A 15868-nucleotide genomic window follows, 5' to 3' on the forward strand; every position below is an offset into this window, starting at 1 on the left:
ATGTTCGTGAGGCGAAAAGTTCGTTAGCTAAAGCGTTTGTAAGCTGAGGTATCACTGTACTTAGTTGTCCAAGTACCGCTATTATGAGCAACATTAAAATTCAGTAGTGTGGTAGGTTTAAAAAATACAGAGATGAGTTACATTTAAAAAGCAAAATATTTACTCTCATTGTACGCCAGTGTAAAGCTATGCTAATTTTGAAATTTAAAGGGAAAGTCAAGTCAAAACTTGTATTCCCCTTCAGTGTGCCCCCGCTATTTTATAGACGATTTTCTGATCAATATTGTGTTGATGCGATATGATTTAAGCAGCAAAATCCACCCATCTCAGGAGGCGGCCATTTTGCCACTTGCTGTCACAGTTACATGGGGCTCAGATAGCTCTGTGTTGCACACAAGTAGACGACATTTGTGTGTGTTAAGGCTGAAAATGACTATGGCAGTACAGTACTTTACTGTTAAGAAAAAAACTAATAATAAATAAAACATAAATAGAATACCAAAACAAATTTCAATCTCTATTTGTATTTTCTATACCGTATTTTTCGGTCTATAAGGCACACGGAGTATAAGGCGCATCCCCAACGAATGGTGTATTTTCAAACTTCCATACAGTATATCAGGCGCAGTGCACTATAAAACAATTAATGAATAACAGGTTTTCCAAATATGATATATAAATAGATAAGTTTTCCAAATATAATGCACACCGCATTATTAGGCGCTACAGTAGAGTCTGGGTTACACACCACTTCTTATAGAAGGGAAAATGGAGTCGGTGGCTGCTGAAATTAGTTGTGAGACCTGTTGTGGCTCAATATTACTTCACACCGGCATGTAAAGCGCAGGGTCATCTTTTGAGCAAAATGAAGCCTTTTGAGTGCGCTTTATACACCGGAAAATATGGTAATTGCAAGACGCGATATCGCACTGAAGACTGTATGTACAAGTATACCGCTCCCATTAACAATCCATCTCTCCCCTGATGCCTTACTGCACCTGTATGGTGTCCTGTAACTCGCCGAGAGCTGTGTTTATGGTGATCTATCACCTTACTGCACAAGTCCCGACAGCCTGAGCTCTTGGTCCGGCGCCAGTATCCGATTGGCCGGGCAGCAGCCGGGCGGAACGGTGATGAGTGACGGCGAGTGGAAAAGCAGGCTCGAGTCCTGAGCTGCCCGCCGAGGCACCCGCTAGAGTGCGTGATGCTCATATTGATCTCGGCGATGGGCTTGGCAGGAATGCAGACGTTCCTCGGTGTCTCTGAGCCTCTTCCCCAACAATGTGCCGCGACCTGCCTCGTCGCACATCTGTCTGTTTGCCGTCTTCCTTTCCGTTGCACGGCGGCCTTAGATCATCTCCACCTCGGCTACGCTTGACTTACGCCTGGAAAGAAAAAAAAAACAAATCTCTCGCCTGCCTTTTTCACTGCCACTTTGATGTTTCAAGTGTGATTCGCTGTTGAATGGCGTCTGTTTTTTCTGCCTCTGACATGAAAAAGCAGGCGGAGGGCCTCTTGGGTTTGTCCCACAGCCCCTGATCCAAGACTAAAACGGTTGGCCCCGCGGGATACGATTACCAGGGAAAAGGGAGGCGCGAGACATTGAGGCCTCCTCAGGCGTGACATCCACTTTTGCTCCAACATACATGAAACTTTTAACGGGCGCTGATTGAATTATGACTGAAAACCATTTAGAAAGAGAATAACTCTCCGTCAAGCCGTTAAGAAAATGTCCAACCACATCTAGCCTGTGGCAGTTTTTGCAATTAGCAGCATGCACTTTGACAAGAATGAGTAAGTAGATACGTTTCTGTTTTTTTAACATTTCAACATTTCCCATGCGTCTAAGATGGGTTTTCAGCCTAGCCTGATCTCATAAAATGAAAAAAAAAAATGTTTTCGCCGCCTTAGATAAGACATAGCCAGTGTCTATTTCGTTACCTTGAAGACAGGGTGCGGAGCCTGAGGTTAGCAATGAATAGCTGCCAGCTGCGAAGTCGTAGGGATAACTGACTTACTTTACTTTTGGAATCAGCTGTTTATGCACAACTTCACTTGTGCTCAGGCCAAAGCAATAAATGAAAAGATTTTGCTTTGCGGCCATCTTGATTACGAGGGACTATGTTGAAGTAAGTTGAAGATCAAGGATGTCAAACTCATTTTTTGCCGCGGCCACATTGTAGTTCCGGTTTTCTCTCGGGGGCGCTGATGAATTGTGGGAATCCATTAGAATGTTTAATCCCACCACATATTACATATTGAGCGCACAACAAATGAATGAATAACTAGTTTTCAAATTTTATGTAAAAGATAATGACTGTTATTGTGGTTTACATGGGACAAGTTGAAATTTTGGTTCAGACTTTAGCAAGGATCATGGAACTTGACATGCCTGATTAGCTGTTGTGGGCCGAATAAAATGATGTAGTGGGCCAGATTTGGCCCCCAGGCCTTGACTTTAACACCTCTGTTGTAGATATAGATACTGCGTTTGTGTGACTTATAGATACAGATACTATATAAATCAATATACGTGTAACATCCGACTTATGACCAAGTTCTGTTCCGACCAAACGGTCGTAAGTCAAAATGGTCGTAAGTCGAAATCCATTTAAAATGTTGAATAGAGACTCTGAGGCTAAAGTGTCCTTGGGTGTTCAGAAAGGCGCTTGTAAATTAAATTTATTATTATTATTATAAATGACTCGCAACCCCCGCCGCCCTCTCTGGTGCCATCACACGGTGAGAGTGAGATGCTGGCTGGCAATTGTCATACGCGTTGCCAGCCTGCCAGCGCGTTGCGGTGCCAGGCATAGAATTAAAATTTAAAAAATAGGGTCCAGAGGTCGTAAGTCAAGCTGGTCGTAAGTTGGATCTTATCTGTATATTGTATTTTATTGTGTATTCGCTTTGACAAAAGTTGTGTTTAGCCGCCATCTTGTGGCGTCTTTTGGCAAATACAAACCTTTTGGAGATTTCCCTTTCGGCTTCAACTTTGCACTGTCCTGCTGCAAACGATTTAGAACATTCGAATAAAATATAACTTTACAAAGTTTGCCGTTTTTAAGAAATTTGCAAATTTATGAGATGACAATTCTACTTAAGCCATTACAGACTTTTGAAAACACATTCACTGCCCTTCACGAATTTATTCAGAAATTGAAAATATGATGAGTGCAATTCCCGATTTTGTTTGGGTTTTGTTTTTTCATGCTTGGGTGTAGATAGATACAGCACTGGGAGCAGCATTTTGTACCTGTTAGTGCTTTGTTACACCATCAGCTGTTGTTAAAGCGCTATATAAATCAATGTATTTTATTGTATTTTGTACTGCCGCCCCCATTTCAAGCTCAGATAACTCCAGACCCATATAATTTAGGAATTAAGTCTTTCTTTCTGATGAAAGAAGAGAGTAACATTTCTAACACTGTATTGAATGTTTATGTAGTCCTAAAACTCAATATTCTGTGGACCCTGCAATTTGAGTGAAAATGACAAAAACCCTAGCACTGTAGCGGGCATATTTTTGCACATATTTTTGTCTGGCAATGAATGAGTTAATGTAAAACTAACGTTTTTAACTGTATTAACATTTATCACCATCGCATCGTTTTCATCACATAACATAAAAAAAGCATGAAAGATTTAATTGCCGACATCCAATTAAAACTACATATGTCCGAATTCGGAGTTTGCTTCCCAATAAATGAGCGCAAGCTCAAACAAGTCCAGGTTTACCTCGAAAGATGTTTCACCGGTGGCTGTCTTAAACCACACACACACGCATGCACACACACAAAAACTCAATGTCTCGCGGCGAATAACACAAGCTGATCTCCGTGGTTAGCGTGTCATCCGGGTAATCTGAAAAAACCACCAGAGAGGTGCGCGAGGCCCGTCGCGTGAAGCCTGACATGAGTCGTCACCATTGTGGCCGACAAGGCCTCCCTCAGTTATCTGCCAACGTCTTCTTTAGAAACATCTGTCACAACTTCAAGTCCTCCCCCAACGCTGTTCCTGATTATCTGGATCAATAGGCTTTAAACAGGACCGACAGAGGGTGTTTTGCGGCGGGGGAGTGAGAGGGGGGGTTGAGGGTCTACTTTTAGATCCTAAATTCCTGTAGCTGCCTGTACGCTCGAGACAAACGCAGGTGTCTATTAGGCCAGTCGACACTCCTGCCACACATGCCGTTTGTTCAGCTTCAGGCTCGGTGTAGACACTAACTATTTGGCCTCTACTCACACAATGTAGACGCTGAAGAAAACATTTGAGAAATAGGAAAGGAGCAAACTTAACTCATTCACTGCCAGACGTGCAAAAATGTGTCCACTCCAGTGCCAGGGTTTTTGTCATTGTCACTTGATGAATTCCAGGACCCACACAATATTGAGTTTTAGGACGACCTAAACATTCAATAGTTCAGTGTTCAGCGTTAGTAACCTTACACTCTCTTTTTTCATCAGAAAAAGAATTAATTTGTAAATTATATGGGTACCTAGCTAGATGGCTATATAGCTGGCTACCATGCTAGCTATCTGATATCTATTTGCTAACTAGTTATATAGCTAGCTACCTAACTAGCTATCTATTATCGATCCAGCTAGCTATTAGTTATCTATTAACCAGCTAGCTAACTTTCTATTTGAGTTATTCCAGGTTGAGTGAACGCTGGCGCATGTGGCCGCCGCTGCTCACCCACAGAAAATCCTGTGACTGTAAAGTGACCTTGAGAGTTTTATAAGTGAAATTTATTATTATTATTATTATTATTATTATTATTATTATTATTATTATCTGAGCTTGAAATTGAGGCTGCTGTACAGAATACAATGCAATACATACATATTGGTTCATATAGCGCTTTAACAACAACTGAAGCTGTAACAAAGCGCTAACATGGACAAAAGGAAAATGCTGCCCACTCGTGGAAGGGAATAGAAATGATTCCCTGACACATTTATGCACATCTAAATGATAGCAAGCTTTTTCCAACCTCGGTCTCTTAAAATGTCAGGCATCAGTGATGTGGCTCAAAAGTCACATGACAGCCGAGCCGTGACGGGATACGATCCAACTTGAAGGACTTTTCCAACATTACGATTTGCTCTCCCGATCATTTGAGCCATTATAAAAAAAAGCGGCAGTTGTGCTAAATGTGGTGCGTCCATGAATGGTAATCGTCAATTAGGACTCGTCAATGGCATGTAATTTTCGGGATGGATAAGATCAACGTTTAATGAGAGCCTAAGTGAAGCAGGGCGCTGTTAATGACATGTCACATTTTCATACTCATCCGACTGAGGCTGACTGCCTTCATTTGGCTGTAATTCATTAGACAAATGTTCAATCGCTGTGCAAACACCACACACTCACACACACACACACACACGCACTGCCTTTTACATATATTTGAATGATAAAAAGACTAGCACTGATAATGTTAGCATTGATTGAATGATTCTTTGGGAATGTTGCTGCCCATGATTGTGTGTGTTTTTGTAGAAGCGAGGTGGGGCACAATTCCCAGATTGTCCATACTAAATACATCTAAAAAGGCATTTGCCTTAATCTTATTGTCAAAATCAAGGCCCGGGGGACAAATATGGCCACCACATCATTTTATTCGGCCCGTGAAATCAATGCCATTATTCAGTGCCATGATGCTAGCTCAAATCTGAACCAAAATGTCAAATTGTCGTATGTAAACCACAATAACAATCATTATTCTTGACTTCAGATTTGAAAACTAGTTATTCGTTCATTTGTTTTGCATTCTGTATGTAAAATGTGGAGGAGAAAAAAATACTCTAATGGTTTTCCCAAATTCATAATGGCCCTTGAGAGGAAACAGTAACTACAATGTTGGCGGCAGCAAAAAAAATGAGTGTGACACCCTTGCCTTAATCAATAAGATGGGGTGATTGTGCTTTTTTGCACCTGTAATGGGCAGCATTTTCACAGCCCCGCTTTGTTCATCGAAAAGTTCGGTGCTGTTGGAACGTCTGCGGCTGGAAGGATGCATGCCTTGAGGAGCCCACGATGAGAAGAAAGTAGCATCAGTGCAGATTGCCGATGCGTATGTAGAATCAGAAAGCCTTTAATAGTCCCACAATGGGGAAATTTGCAACTGAATTTGGAATTTGGAACTGTCGTGGCTTGGAAATGAAGTGGATTTACATAGGACAGGAGATGTGAAACAATCTATTTTCATTCATGGATGCTACTGCTTCGTGTTTGCTTTCAAAACTTAGCCTATAGCAGACATGCATATTCCACCATGATGTCTCTGATCCACTGGTGAAAAGGATGTTTTGATCCTCTCCTCTTTCATCAAGAACTGCTTCATGCAACAAAGAGGGTGCAGAGCAGTGTTTAAGATTAAATGCCTGTCTGTGCCTTTTGTGTTGTGTCACATTATTTGTTATTTTGTTTTTGACTTCAAGATGGCGCCACGAGATTGGCTGCCTTTACAGCAGCTCCTGTATTTTGTTTTTGCTGCTGCAAAATATAAATTTCTCCATTGTGAGACAAATTAGGCTCATCTAATCTAAATGCAGGAAATCTAATCTAAATGCAGGATCCAAAGATTCCTCATGTATTTGGAAAAAACTGGTTGGAAAATGTGGCTAGTCGGCTACTTCAAACTCACTAAATTGGTTCCCATTGAAAACCAATCGGGGTCTTCCAAAGATACAGTGCAGTAATCCTTGAAAGTGGAGTGAGAGCATTGCGGAAAGCCTAATCCGCCTCCGCCAAGGCGTTAAATCAGTGTTTAAACAGGTGCAGATGAAAGGGCCACAGGTGAGGGCCAAGGAATGACCACCTTGTGACTCATCCCCCTGCGCTTTGAGTAGTTGTCTCTTTCGCCGATCCGCCGGGCTGATCAAAGTGTTACCATCGATGAAACGCTTGACAGGCCGATGTTTTCGTAGTTTACGGACGTATGAGATTAATCGACGCGCAGCTGCGTTTTAATTCGCGTCGGCTATCGGCTCCGTCAGCGCTCCGTCAACGGCGAGTCTACGGCTGGCACGTTCGCTAAAACGGAGTGTTAATAATCTGTATCAAATGTGTTGAGAGGCTTTAAGCGTGTTTGCTAACACTCGGTTCACCATAACATGTCGCCGCCGTAGTCGTCACGCATGCTGGGTGAGAGGAATTCGACGATAAACTTTGATCATCACGCCGGATCCGTGCCTCCTTTCACGCTGGCTACTAGCTTGCGGTTTTTGTTGGGAAAGCTAGTTGTTCTGCAGAGGGGTTTAAAATTGTGAATATTTACCAAGTTTAGCATTTGCAATTACCCGATAAGGGAAAAGTATGAAAGCGCATTTATGACTGTTAACATTCTGCTGAGAACAGGAAGAGGAAAAAAGTGGATTGTTTTTTTTCCCAGTCATCCGATAACCCTTTTCTGTCCTTTTTCGGGATCGTAGTAAAAAAAAAGCTACAATTTGTCCCATTTATCAAACCGGACAAAAGAAATCCACGACGTAAACTCATTCGCTACCATTCCCGAAATTTTCAGGAATGCACCACAAGTGTGACGTGTAGCGCCTATCCTATCCTATTTTTTTTTTATTTTTTTTTTTTGCAAGGGGTGCCGATAAAGCGCTGGTCAGACCTCTGGCAATGTTTTTCCTTTCCACGAGGGGGTAGCATTTGTCCTTTGTCCAATCTAGTGCTTTGTTACATCTTCTGCTGATATTCATGTAAAGCGCAATATAATTCAATATGATTGGATTGGATTGGCTTTGCCTTTATTAGTCTCGCAGTGGAGAATTCACATTTCACAGCAGGAAAGGAATGAAATTAGTATTGTATTGTATTTTGTACAGCCGCCCCCATTTCAAGATCAGATTACTCCAGACCCATATATCTTAGGAATTAACTCTTTTTCTGACGAAACAAGAGAATCTAAGGTTTCTGATGCCAAATTGAATGTTTATGTGGGTCTAAAACTCAATCTTCTGTGGGTCCTGCAATTTCAGTGAAAATGACAAATACCCTGGCACTGGAGTGGACACATTTTTGCACATTTTCTAGCAGTGAATGAGTTAAATATGTAATTTTGTTCCAAAATTGACGATTATTGGTCCAGATGAGCAGATCGAGGAAGAAATTTAACTTTGAACATACCCCACAGCATAGAATATTTGTTTCCCACCAATTTATTGGGTTGGCATTATATTTCAGACAGATTAAAAAAAGTGTATTCTCTCTTTGTATACCCACCGGTACCAAGTCTCAATACCTCCTTTGATCATGATGATTCGACTAATACCCAGGATCACTCAGTTGATTTTTGGGGGAGTCTTAACTCATTCACTGCCAGACAATGTGCAAAAAAGTGTCCATTACAGTGCCATGGTTTTTGTCATTTTCACTCAAATTCCAGGAGCCACAGAATATTGAGTATTAGGACTACATAAACATTCAATGTGGCATCCGAAACCTTAGACCAGTGGTGTCAAACTCATATTTGTCGCAGGTCACATTGTAGTTTTCTTGAGAGGACCATTATGAATTTTGGGAAACCATATAAATGTTTCATCATCTCCACATATTATATACATACTACATAACAAAGTAATGAATAACTAGTTTTCAAATTTGAAGTAAAAAAATAGTGACTGTTTTTGTGGTTTTTCATGGGACAATTTGAAAATTTGGTTCGGACGGAGTTAGATTTGCTTTCACGGGCCGAATATAATAATGTGGCGGGCCACATTTGGCCCCCGGGCCTTGACTTTGACACTTGTGGCTTAGACTCTCTTCTTCAATTCTTCAGTTATATATAAGTTATGTGAGTAATTTGAGGTGCAAGTGAGGGTGGCTGGAAAAAAAGGCAATTGCTGCCTCCTCAGGGATTTGAAAAAACATTCCCAGAGGTCTGACCAGCGCTTTATCGGCACCCCGATCAACTTTATTTCAAGCTTACTTAGTTATAGAGTTATCTGGATTAAAAGTGGGGGCGGCTGTACAAAAGGCAAAGGCTGCCCCCTCGTGGAAGGGATAAAACATTGACAAAGGCTTTATCTGCACCCCAGCAAGAAAAAAGAAAACCTGAACAAATTCGGGAATGGCGCTTCATATCATATTTTAGGCAGTGAATGAGTTAAGTATCGGTACCTGGTATCAGGAGTCTTGGAACAAGCCAATATCGATACCCGGTATCAATACTCAAGCCATCCTGATTATTTTGGAGATATCTGACAGTTGGCCCTTTTGCAAATGTGTAAAAATGTTCAAATTCGACCCAATTACCCAAACACGTGTGTTGACTTTTCTTAAAAAAAAGTCGACATAACATGAGTCATTTCACATTATCACCAAAACTGCTCCCGGTGAAACGCGGTTACTCCTAAGTGGACGGTTAGAAGGCGCCTTGTTTATTCTGGAAGCCGCTACTTTTCGGATCTCGCTTGCCGACTCTGCCGAGATAAGAGCGGCGAGTATTTTTCGTCTTTGAACAGACAGCCTCTCGATTTAAATTTCCGTCCATTTGACGGATTGAAACCTCAGACGGCTAAAGATGTTGCGACATGTTGGATCACTAAGAGCGTCTCTTCCCGCGCCGGTCTGATGAGAGACGGGGTTAGATTTGAGAGGAGGAGGAGGTCATGTGACTTGGAAGAGGGATTGGAGAAGAGAAGGCGGGACCACCTGAAACCACTCTTACCTTTTACCTTACACCTTCACCTGAGCCCCCAAACACAAAAGCCTCCAGCTGGTAAACCCGGAGCCAGATCATTCCTCCACTGAGATGCCTTCAGCGTAGGACTCACGCCCGCTCCCCCTCGGCGATGTTTGGGCCCGGGCAACTGGTCTCTGCGCTCCTACCTGCGGTTTTCCATTCACCCGCAGCCCCCTTTTTCCACACCTTCCCGACCCGGCAGATCCTCATCCCGACGGGGCCCTACATCAGCTACGAGTCTCTGAGGAGTTACCTGCAACCGGAGCCATGCAAGGAGGCGCTGTTGCTGGCCACGCAGGCCATTGCCATGGGTCCACTGGTGGATGGCGTTGGTGAGTCCAACCGGAAAACCAGTGGTTTTCTACCTTGGGGGGGGCAGTGGAGCTTGGGGCCACTTAAAGTAATAGGTCTCAGAAAACATATTGTCTTCAAATATTTTTCATGCAAAACTGTACAACCTTTGAGTTGGCTTTGAAAGTTAATGTATCGATTTAATTGACCAATATTAGTTCTTTTAAAATTAAGGGGAGTAAAAAAAAAATCATAGCATTTTTTAGCGGGGAAAACAAATATATGAATTGACAATTAAATTTAAATTTTGAATTAGCAATAATTTTTGAAGGAAAAAAAAATACCCTTTTAAATCAGCCTTGCAGATTAATTTAGCTGGCCAATATTTGCACGTTTAAAATCGGCAAAGATATAATTATTTTAGACATTTGATTTTCATTTTGATTTAACAAAAACATAAATAGACTACTAAATTTCAATTATAAATTTACAATTATTTTTATGCAAAAAAATAACATTTTAAATCAGTCTTGCAGATTAATTTAACTGGCCAATATTTGCATGTTTAAAATCAGCGCAGATATAATTATTTTTGATTTTCACTTTGATTTAAAAAAAAAATACATAAATTGACAATTACGTTTTAATTATACATTTTCAATTATTGTTTTTATGCAAAAAAACAACCTTTTAAATAGGCCTTGCAGATTAATTTACCTGGCCAATATTTGCATGTTTAAAATCGGCAAATATATAATTATTTTTGATTTTCACTTTGATTTAAAAAAACAAAAACATAAATTGAGAATTAGATTTCAAGTATAAATTTTCAATTATTGTTTTTATGCAAAAAATAACCTTTTAAATCAGCCGTGTAGATTAATTTAATTGGTCAATATTTATACGTTTAAAATTGGCAAAGATATATATATTTTTTCGGATTTTTGATTTTCACTTTTATTTAATTGTTTTAATACACATCACATATAAGCCCCCAAATCCACACCACCCCAATGGTTTGAATCATCAGTTAAATTTTCTGTCTGCAACTCATACCTTTGGTGAGCATCAAGGCACCAGAAGTTATGTATTTTACTAACTTTTTTTTAATTGGGGAAAAATTATGATGAATCGGGTATCATTTTTAATCCCGCCAAATATCAGAATCATCAACAAACAATCAGTCGAACCCTGCTTTTTAATTCTTCTAGCCTTTCAGGTGACATGTGGTAGTCATTCAACTGCTGTCTGTGACAATCATGTGGGGGTCTTCTATGGTGCTCCCTGTACCCAAAAAGTTTGACACCCAGTGCTCTACTGAATGTCAAATTGTACTCAATTGTCAATAAGACGTGAGTGTAAATGTTTACAAAAGCCCGACTAATGGCTCGTGATGAACAATCAATTATGATGCCGTGCCGAAGCAGACCTAATGATGGCGATGCTAATTAGCCAGTCTAGAGCCATTAGTTCCTTGTCACCCGTCGGCGACTCCGTTTATTTGCTGCCGTGCCATTTTTTTTTTCCTCCCCAGATGAACACAGGCCAGTGAAGCAGCGTCGGGCCCGCGCCAACTACAGCAGCTGGCAGCTGGAGCAGCTGGAGAAGGCCTTCGAGAGCACCCATTACCCCGATGTGTTCATGAGGGAGGCCTTGGCTCTCAGACTGGACCTCATTGAAGCCAGAGTGCAGGTCAGCTTGCGGTAGCTCCCTAATATGTGTCATGGCATCATTACGTTTTAGGACTGAACCATTAAAAAGTTCATTCATTGTGATTTTTTTTTTGTTTTGCAAATATTCCGAATCTGTGTGCCATGACTTTTTAACTCATTCACTGCCATTCCCGAATCTATTCGGGAATTGAAAAGCTTGACGTGTAGCGTCATTGCCCAATTTGTTCGCGTTTTATTTTTTCTTGTGGGGGAGGATGCCGATAAAGCGCTAGTCAGACCTCTGGCAATGTTTTTTCCCTCCCACGATGGGGCAGCATTTGCCTTTTGTACAGGCGCCCACATTTCAAGCTCAGATAACTCCAGACCCATCTAACTGTGGAATTAACTCTTTTTTTCTGATAGTAAGGTTTCTTATGCTGCATTGAATGTTTATGTAGTCCGAAAACTCAATATTCTCTGGGTCCTCCAATTTGAGTGTAAATGGCAAAAACCCTGGCACTGGAGTGGACAAATATTTGCACATCGTCTGCCAGTGAATGATTTAAAGGTCCTCTTTCCATGTATTTTGAAACAAATAGTATTTTTATCCAAACGGCTGTTGGCTTACTGACCTCTATAGTAGCAAAATACTTCCTGGTTCTTGAAAAATATCAAACTGCAACAGGATTGTATGTTTTTTCTGTTGTTTTAATGATACTTTTTTTGGCGGGTATATCTTTTGGTGGTAGAGATAACACTGCTATCATGAGATAGAGATGTATTTTTATATTATTTTTTTCAAAGAGGCCATTCATATCTAGAGTCAATATTAATTTTCTGTAAAAAAAAAAATAGTTATCGCACAAAAAAAAGTACCAACTTCAAATCCTGACTTTGTTAAAATACCTCTTGACTGAACTACTTTTCAAATGTTATTTTTTTTGTTTGTTTCGAACATTTTTTTAAATGTGGAGCTCACATTCAGATTATTGTACAAGATTACACAGCTGCTAATTTACACTAGCCAAAACTAATATGGAATTTAAGCATCTGCAACATGATTTACTTCCAGGTGTGTTGTCCTTTTTGTTTATTTAGCATTCTTCTATATCTGTAGGAATTAGCCTTCTGAACAATGTTTTTAACAGTTCTGCATAACAGCAGTCTGACTTCCTGATTTGAAATTCTCTAATCCATTTTTACATCCATTTTAAAATATACTACTACAAAGTCAATTAACTATGTAGTCTAATTTATTGAACTGTATCTTTATATGCTGGATGTGTCTCAAGGTTTGGTTCCAAAACCGCCGTGCCAAGATGAGGCGTCAGCTGAAACTTCAGGGCAAGCGTGCCGGGCCACATCCCAAAACGGAATGCGGGGACGTCCCGGATAAAACAATCCATCATTTAAAACATCACATGGACTCTTCTGACAGTGAGTACCGGCCGCAAACTCAGGAAGATGACGACAACTACCCTTGGACAAAAGCCGCCGGTGCTGCGTCGGCGGCTGGGGGTCAAAGCTCAGAGCAGCTCCGCTCCAGCAGCATCGCCAAACTGAGGGCCAAAGCCAGAGCGCACGAGGCCGAGCTCAAAGGCGCCGTCAATGCGTCGCCGGGCGTTGAGGCAGTCCAAACACCGGAGGTGGATGCCGTCCATGATGATTGATCACTTTCCCGCTTCCTGTTTTTAGCCATCGCATCCATTAGAGAGATAAACGTCACGCTGTCAAAGTACTGGAGGAACATTTCTCATAATTTGGACATTTGTAATTCATTATGTTGGGCCGGCACTCAAGAGCTTTAGCAAAAATTCGGCCTTCAGGAAGGAAATTCTCATGATGTTTATGTCCCATAACAAACTACCAACAGAACGTAGGAGATGGAAAAAGTGGAAAGTCTGAGACTGGCCACGTAAATCACTCGACCTTATCCCAATAGAGCATGCATTCAGAGGAGACTTAAAGGACAACCGACACCATTTTTGTTTCCTAACTGATATCAGAAAAACGTTTTATAGCATCTAAAATACCCAAAACACGCAGGCTGATATTTTTAGTCAAATGAAAAACGCCAATAAAAACGAGTTAAAGTGTCCCAAAACTACTTCAAAATGACCTCAGAGATGCCGAGTTTCAGAAGGTCCTGCCCCCTTGTTCGTGACATCACGCCAGGACGTCTTGCCTTGCTCTAGAATCAAAACAATGGCTTCAGATTTGGAGAATATGCTTTCTTGTTACTCATCCAGTTATGAATATGATTCAAATAGTTCTGAAGAGGAAAGCATAAATGTTTACAACCGATTAAAGAAGTCCTTCCGGATCATTTTGAGGCGTCTGGACTCCAATGTAGCGTCCCGGAAAATGCACAAGATGGCGCCCAAGCTCCGTTGGAAATTGGCTGTTTTGTCTGCTGGGAATTTGTGTCAACTAGTATCAAATAGTAGTCTTGGTGCAACACACAACGATTCACCATCGCCTTATTGATGTGTTTGCCTTCTAATTTCACCATCAACACGGATCAACACGATTTTTTCAGATCAAACAAAGTAACCAAAATGCATTGTGTGTCGCTTTCTCAGTCAGGGGCGTTCCTGACGTGACGTCACGTCAGGAATCGTCACCAACTCGAAAACAAGACTTCCTGAATATTCAGCACGAGTCTTAAAACGTAAAATATAGTATATATATATATATATAATCTTTGTCAAATACACTCAGTAGAAGTCATTTGAAGTTATTTTACAAATTATTGACACAACTTGTCCGCAGACGTCGGTTGTCCTTTAAGAGAGAAACAAACAAGAACTGAAAGAGGCTGCAGCAAAGGCCTGGAAAAGCATTTCTAATTAAGAACGCGTCAGTCTGGTGAAGTCAGTGGGGCGCAGGCTCAAAGACCGTTATTGCAAGATCTGAAACCAGAATATTTTCAGTATATATTGGATATAATGGCTGTTACAATACTTTTGGAAGGGTCTATACCTGGTCCAGGCCTTTGTTTTGAGACTCAAATCAAACCTGTGCATGTTGATAACCATTTTGAGTTGCGTCATGTGAGCAAGCGATGATGCCTCAAAATGTGATGCAGGCAACCCCCATTTTGTTTGAACAGAATCAATCATTTGACCTTTAAGGAGTCCAGATTGGAACGTGACTATGTGACTCTTGAAAATATTAGTCTCTCTTTGTAACTCAATTTAACAAGTCAACGATGTGTGTGCATGCATCATTAGAAAAATAAACCAAACAATATCATAACATCATACACGGTGACGTGACACTACGCTGGGCATCAGACACTTCCTGGCAAATGAACACTGCCTTGCTGGGAAAAAAAAAACACCCCCACTCACCTGACTTTCATCAATGTGAGGAGAGTATGAACTTGGAAAAAAATCCACAGCCAAATCAGAAGATGACTTCATGGGGCAATTATTTTAATTGGTGCGGTATGACATCAATGGTGGAAATGTTCTGACACACCTCAAAAATGGTTTAAAATAATGAATACTTTGGGATTGATTCCTCTTTTTCATGTTCAAAAGATGTTTGCAGTACCGTCATGTTGATGAACTAGTACTATACATGTATAGTAAAATACTGCACCCTACTGGACAACCTCATTGGCAGACAGAAGGGTACAGGTGGTCCTCGGTTTATGGTTGCAGTTCTTTTTGTACGGTAAATTTGAAATTCGAATGTTGAAAAAAAAAAAAACCAATAGAAACGCAATGCAGTATATTGTAAATGGGGGTCACACATTTATCAAGCAACAAGTGATCAAATGACTTATAGTGCGTGGGTATTTTCAGCAATCCTCATTTTTATTTAAACTAAATTTGTACTTTGCATGTGACAGTATTTAGGGCAGTTTTCGACGACTCAACTCACCTCGAACTTATTACGTGGTACCCTCATGTTACACAGCAAACAGTTCGATGGGTTAAATGTGATGCTCAGCACCGGTCAGTGAAACAAACATGATTTGTTTTAATGTTAGGTATGATGGATTTTTTAAATAAACTCCAGTATTTCCAAACCGTATCATCATCATGTGAACACATTTTATCCTAACACCATCTTTTTCCCATTAGCTATATCGTTGTCATGTTGTCATGTATAAGTTTGTTTGCTAATTGTTTTGCGTTTAAAGCAATGTATTTAGATTTTGTTTCCTTTTAGTTCACATATCTATTATACTATATGTCTTAAACTATATATATAT

General features: G+C 40.6%; 1 protein-coding gene across 1 annotated transcript; it reads left to right on the forward strand.

Moving 5' to 3' along the window:
- The first annotated feature begins 4915 nt into the window (after positions 1 to 4915).
- Positions 4916 to 15678, forward strand: LOC148885572 (uncharacterized). The gene is made up of 3 exons (XM_089018397.1): positions 4916 to 10032; positions 11526 to 11683; positions 12936 to 15678. The coding sequence occupies exons 1-3, from the start codon at positions 9810 to 9812 to the stop codon at positions 13311 to 13313; spliced, it is 759 nt and encodes a 252-aa protein (XP_088874523.1). The 5' UTR covers positions 4916 to 9809; the 3' UTR covers positions 13314 to 15678.
- The last annotated feature ends 190 nt before the right edge of the window (positions 15679 to 15868 follow it).

This window comes from Hippocampus bargibanti, linkage group LG17, assembly GCF_051943395.1.
Source record: "Hippocampus bargibanti isolate YZ-2025 linkage group LG17, ASM5194339v1, whole genome shotgun sequence".
Classification (NCBI taxonomy): Eukaryota; Metazoa; Chordata; class Actinopteri; order Syngnathiformes; family Syngnathidae; genus Hippocampus; species Hippocampus bargibanti.

Coding starts and splice junctions, on each gene's coding strand:
- LOC148885572 (XM_089018397.1), top strand. CDS start 9,810: ATGTTTGGGCCCGGGCAACTGGTCTCTGCGCTCCTACCTGCGGTTTTC. Junction 10,033..11,525: donor TCCACTGGTGGATGGCGTTG/GTGAGTCCAACC, acceptor TTTCCTCCCCAG/ATGAACACAGGCCAGTGAAG. Junction 11,684..12,935: donor TCATTGAAGCCAGAGTGCAG/GTCAGCTTGCGG, acceptor ATGTGTCTCAAG/GTTTGGTTCCAAAACCGCCG.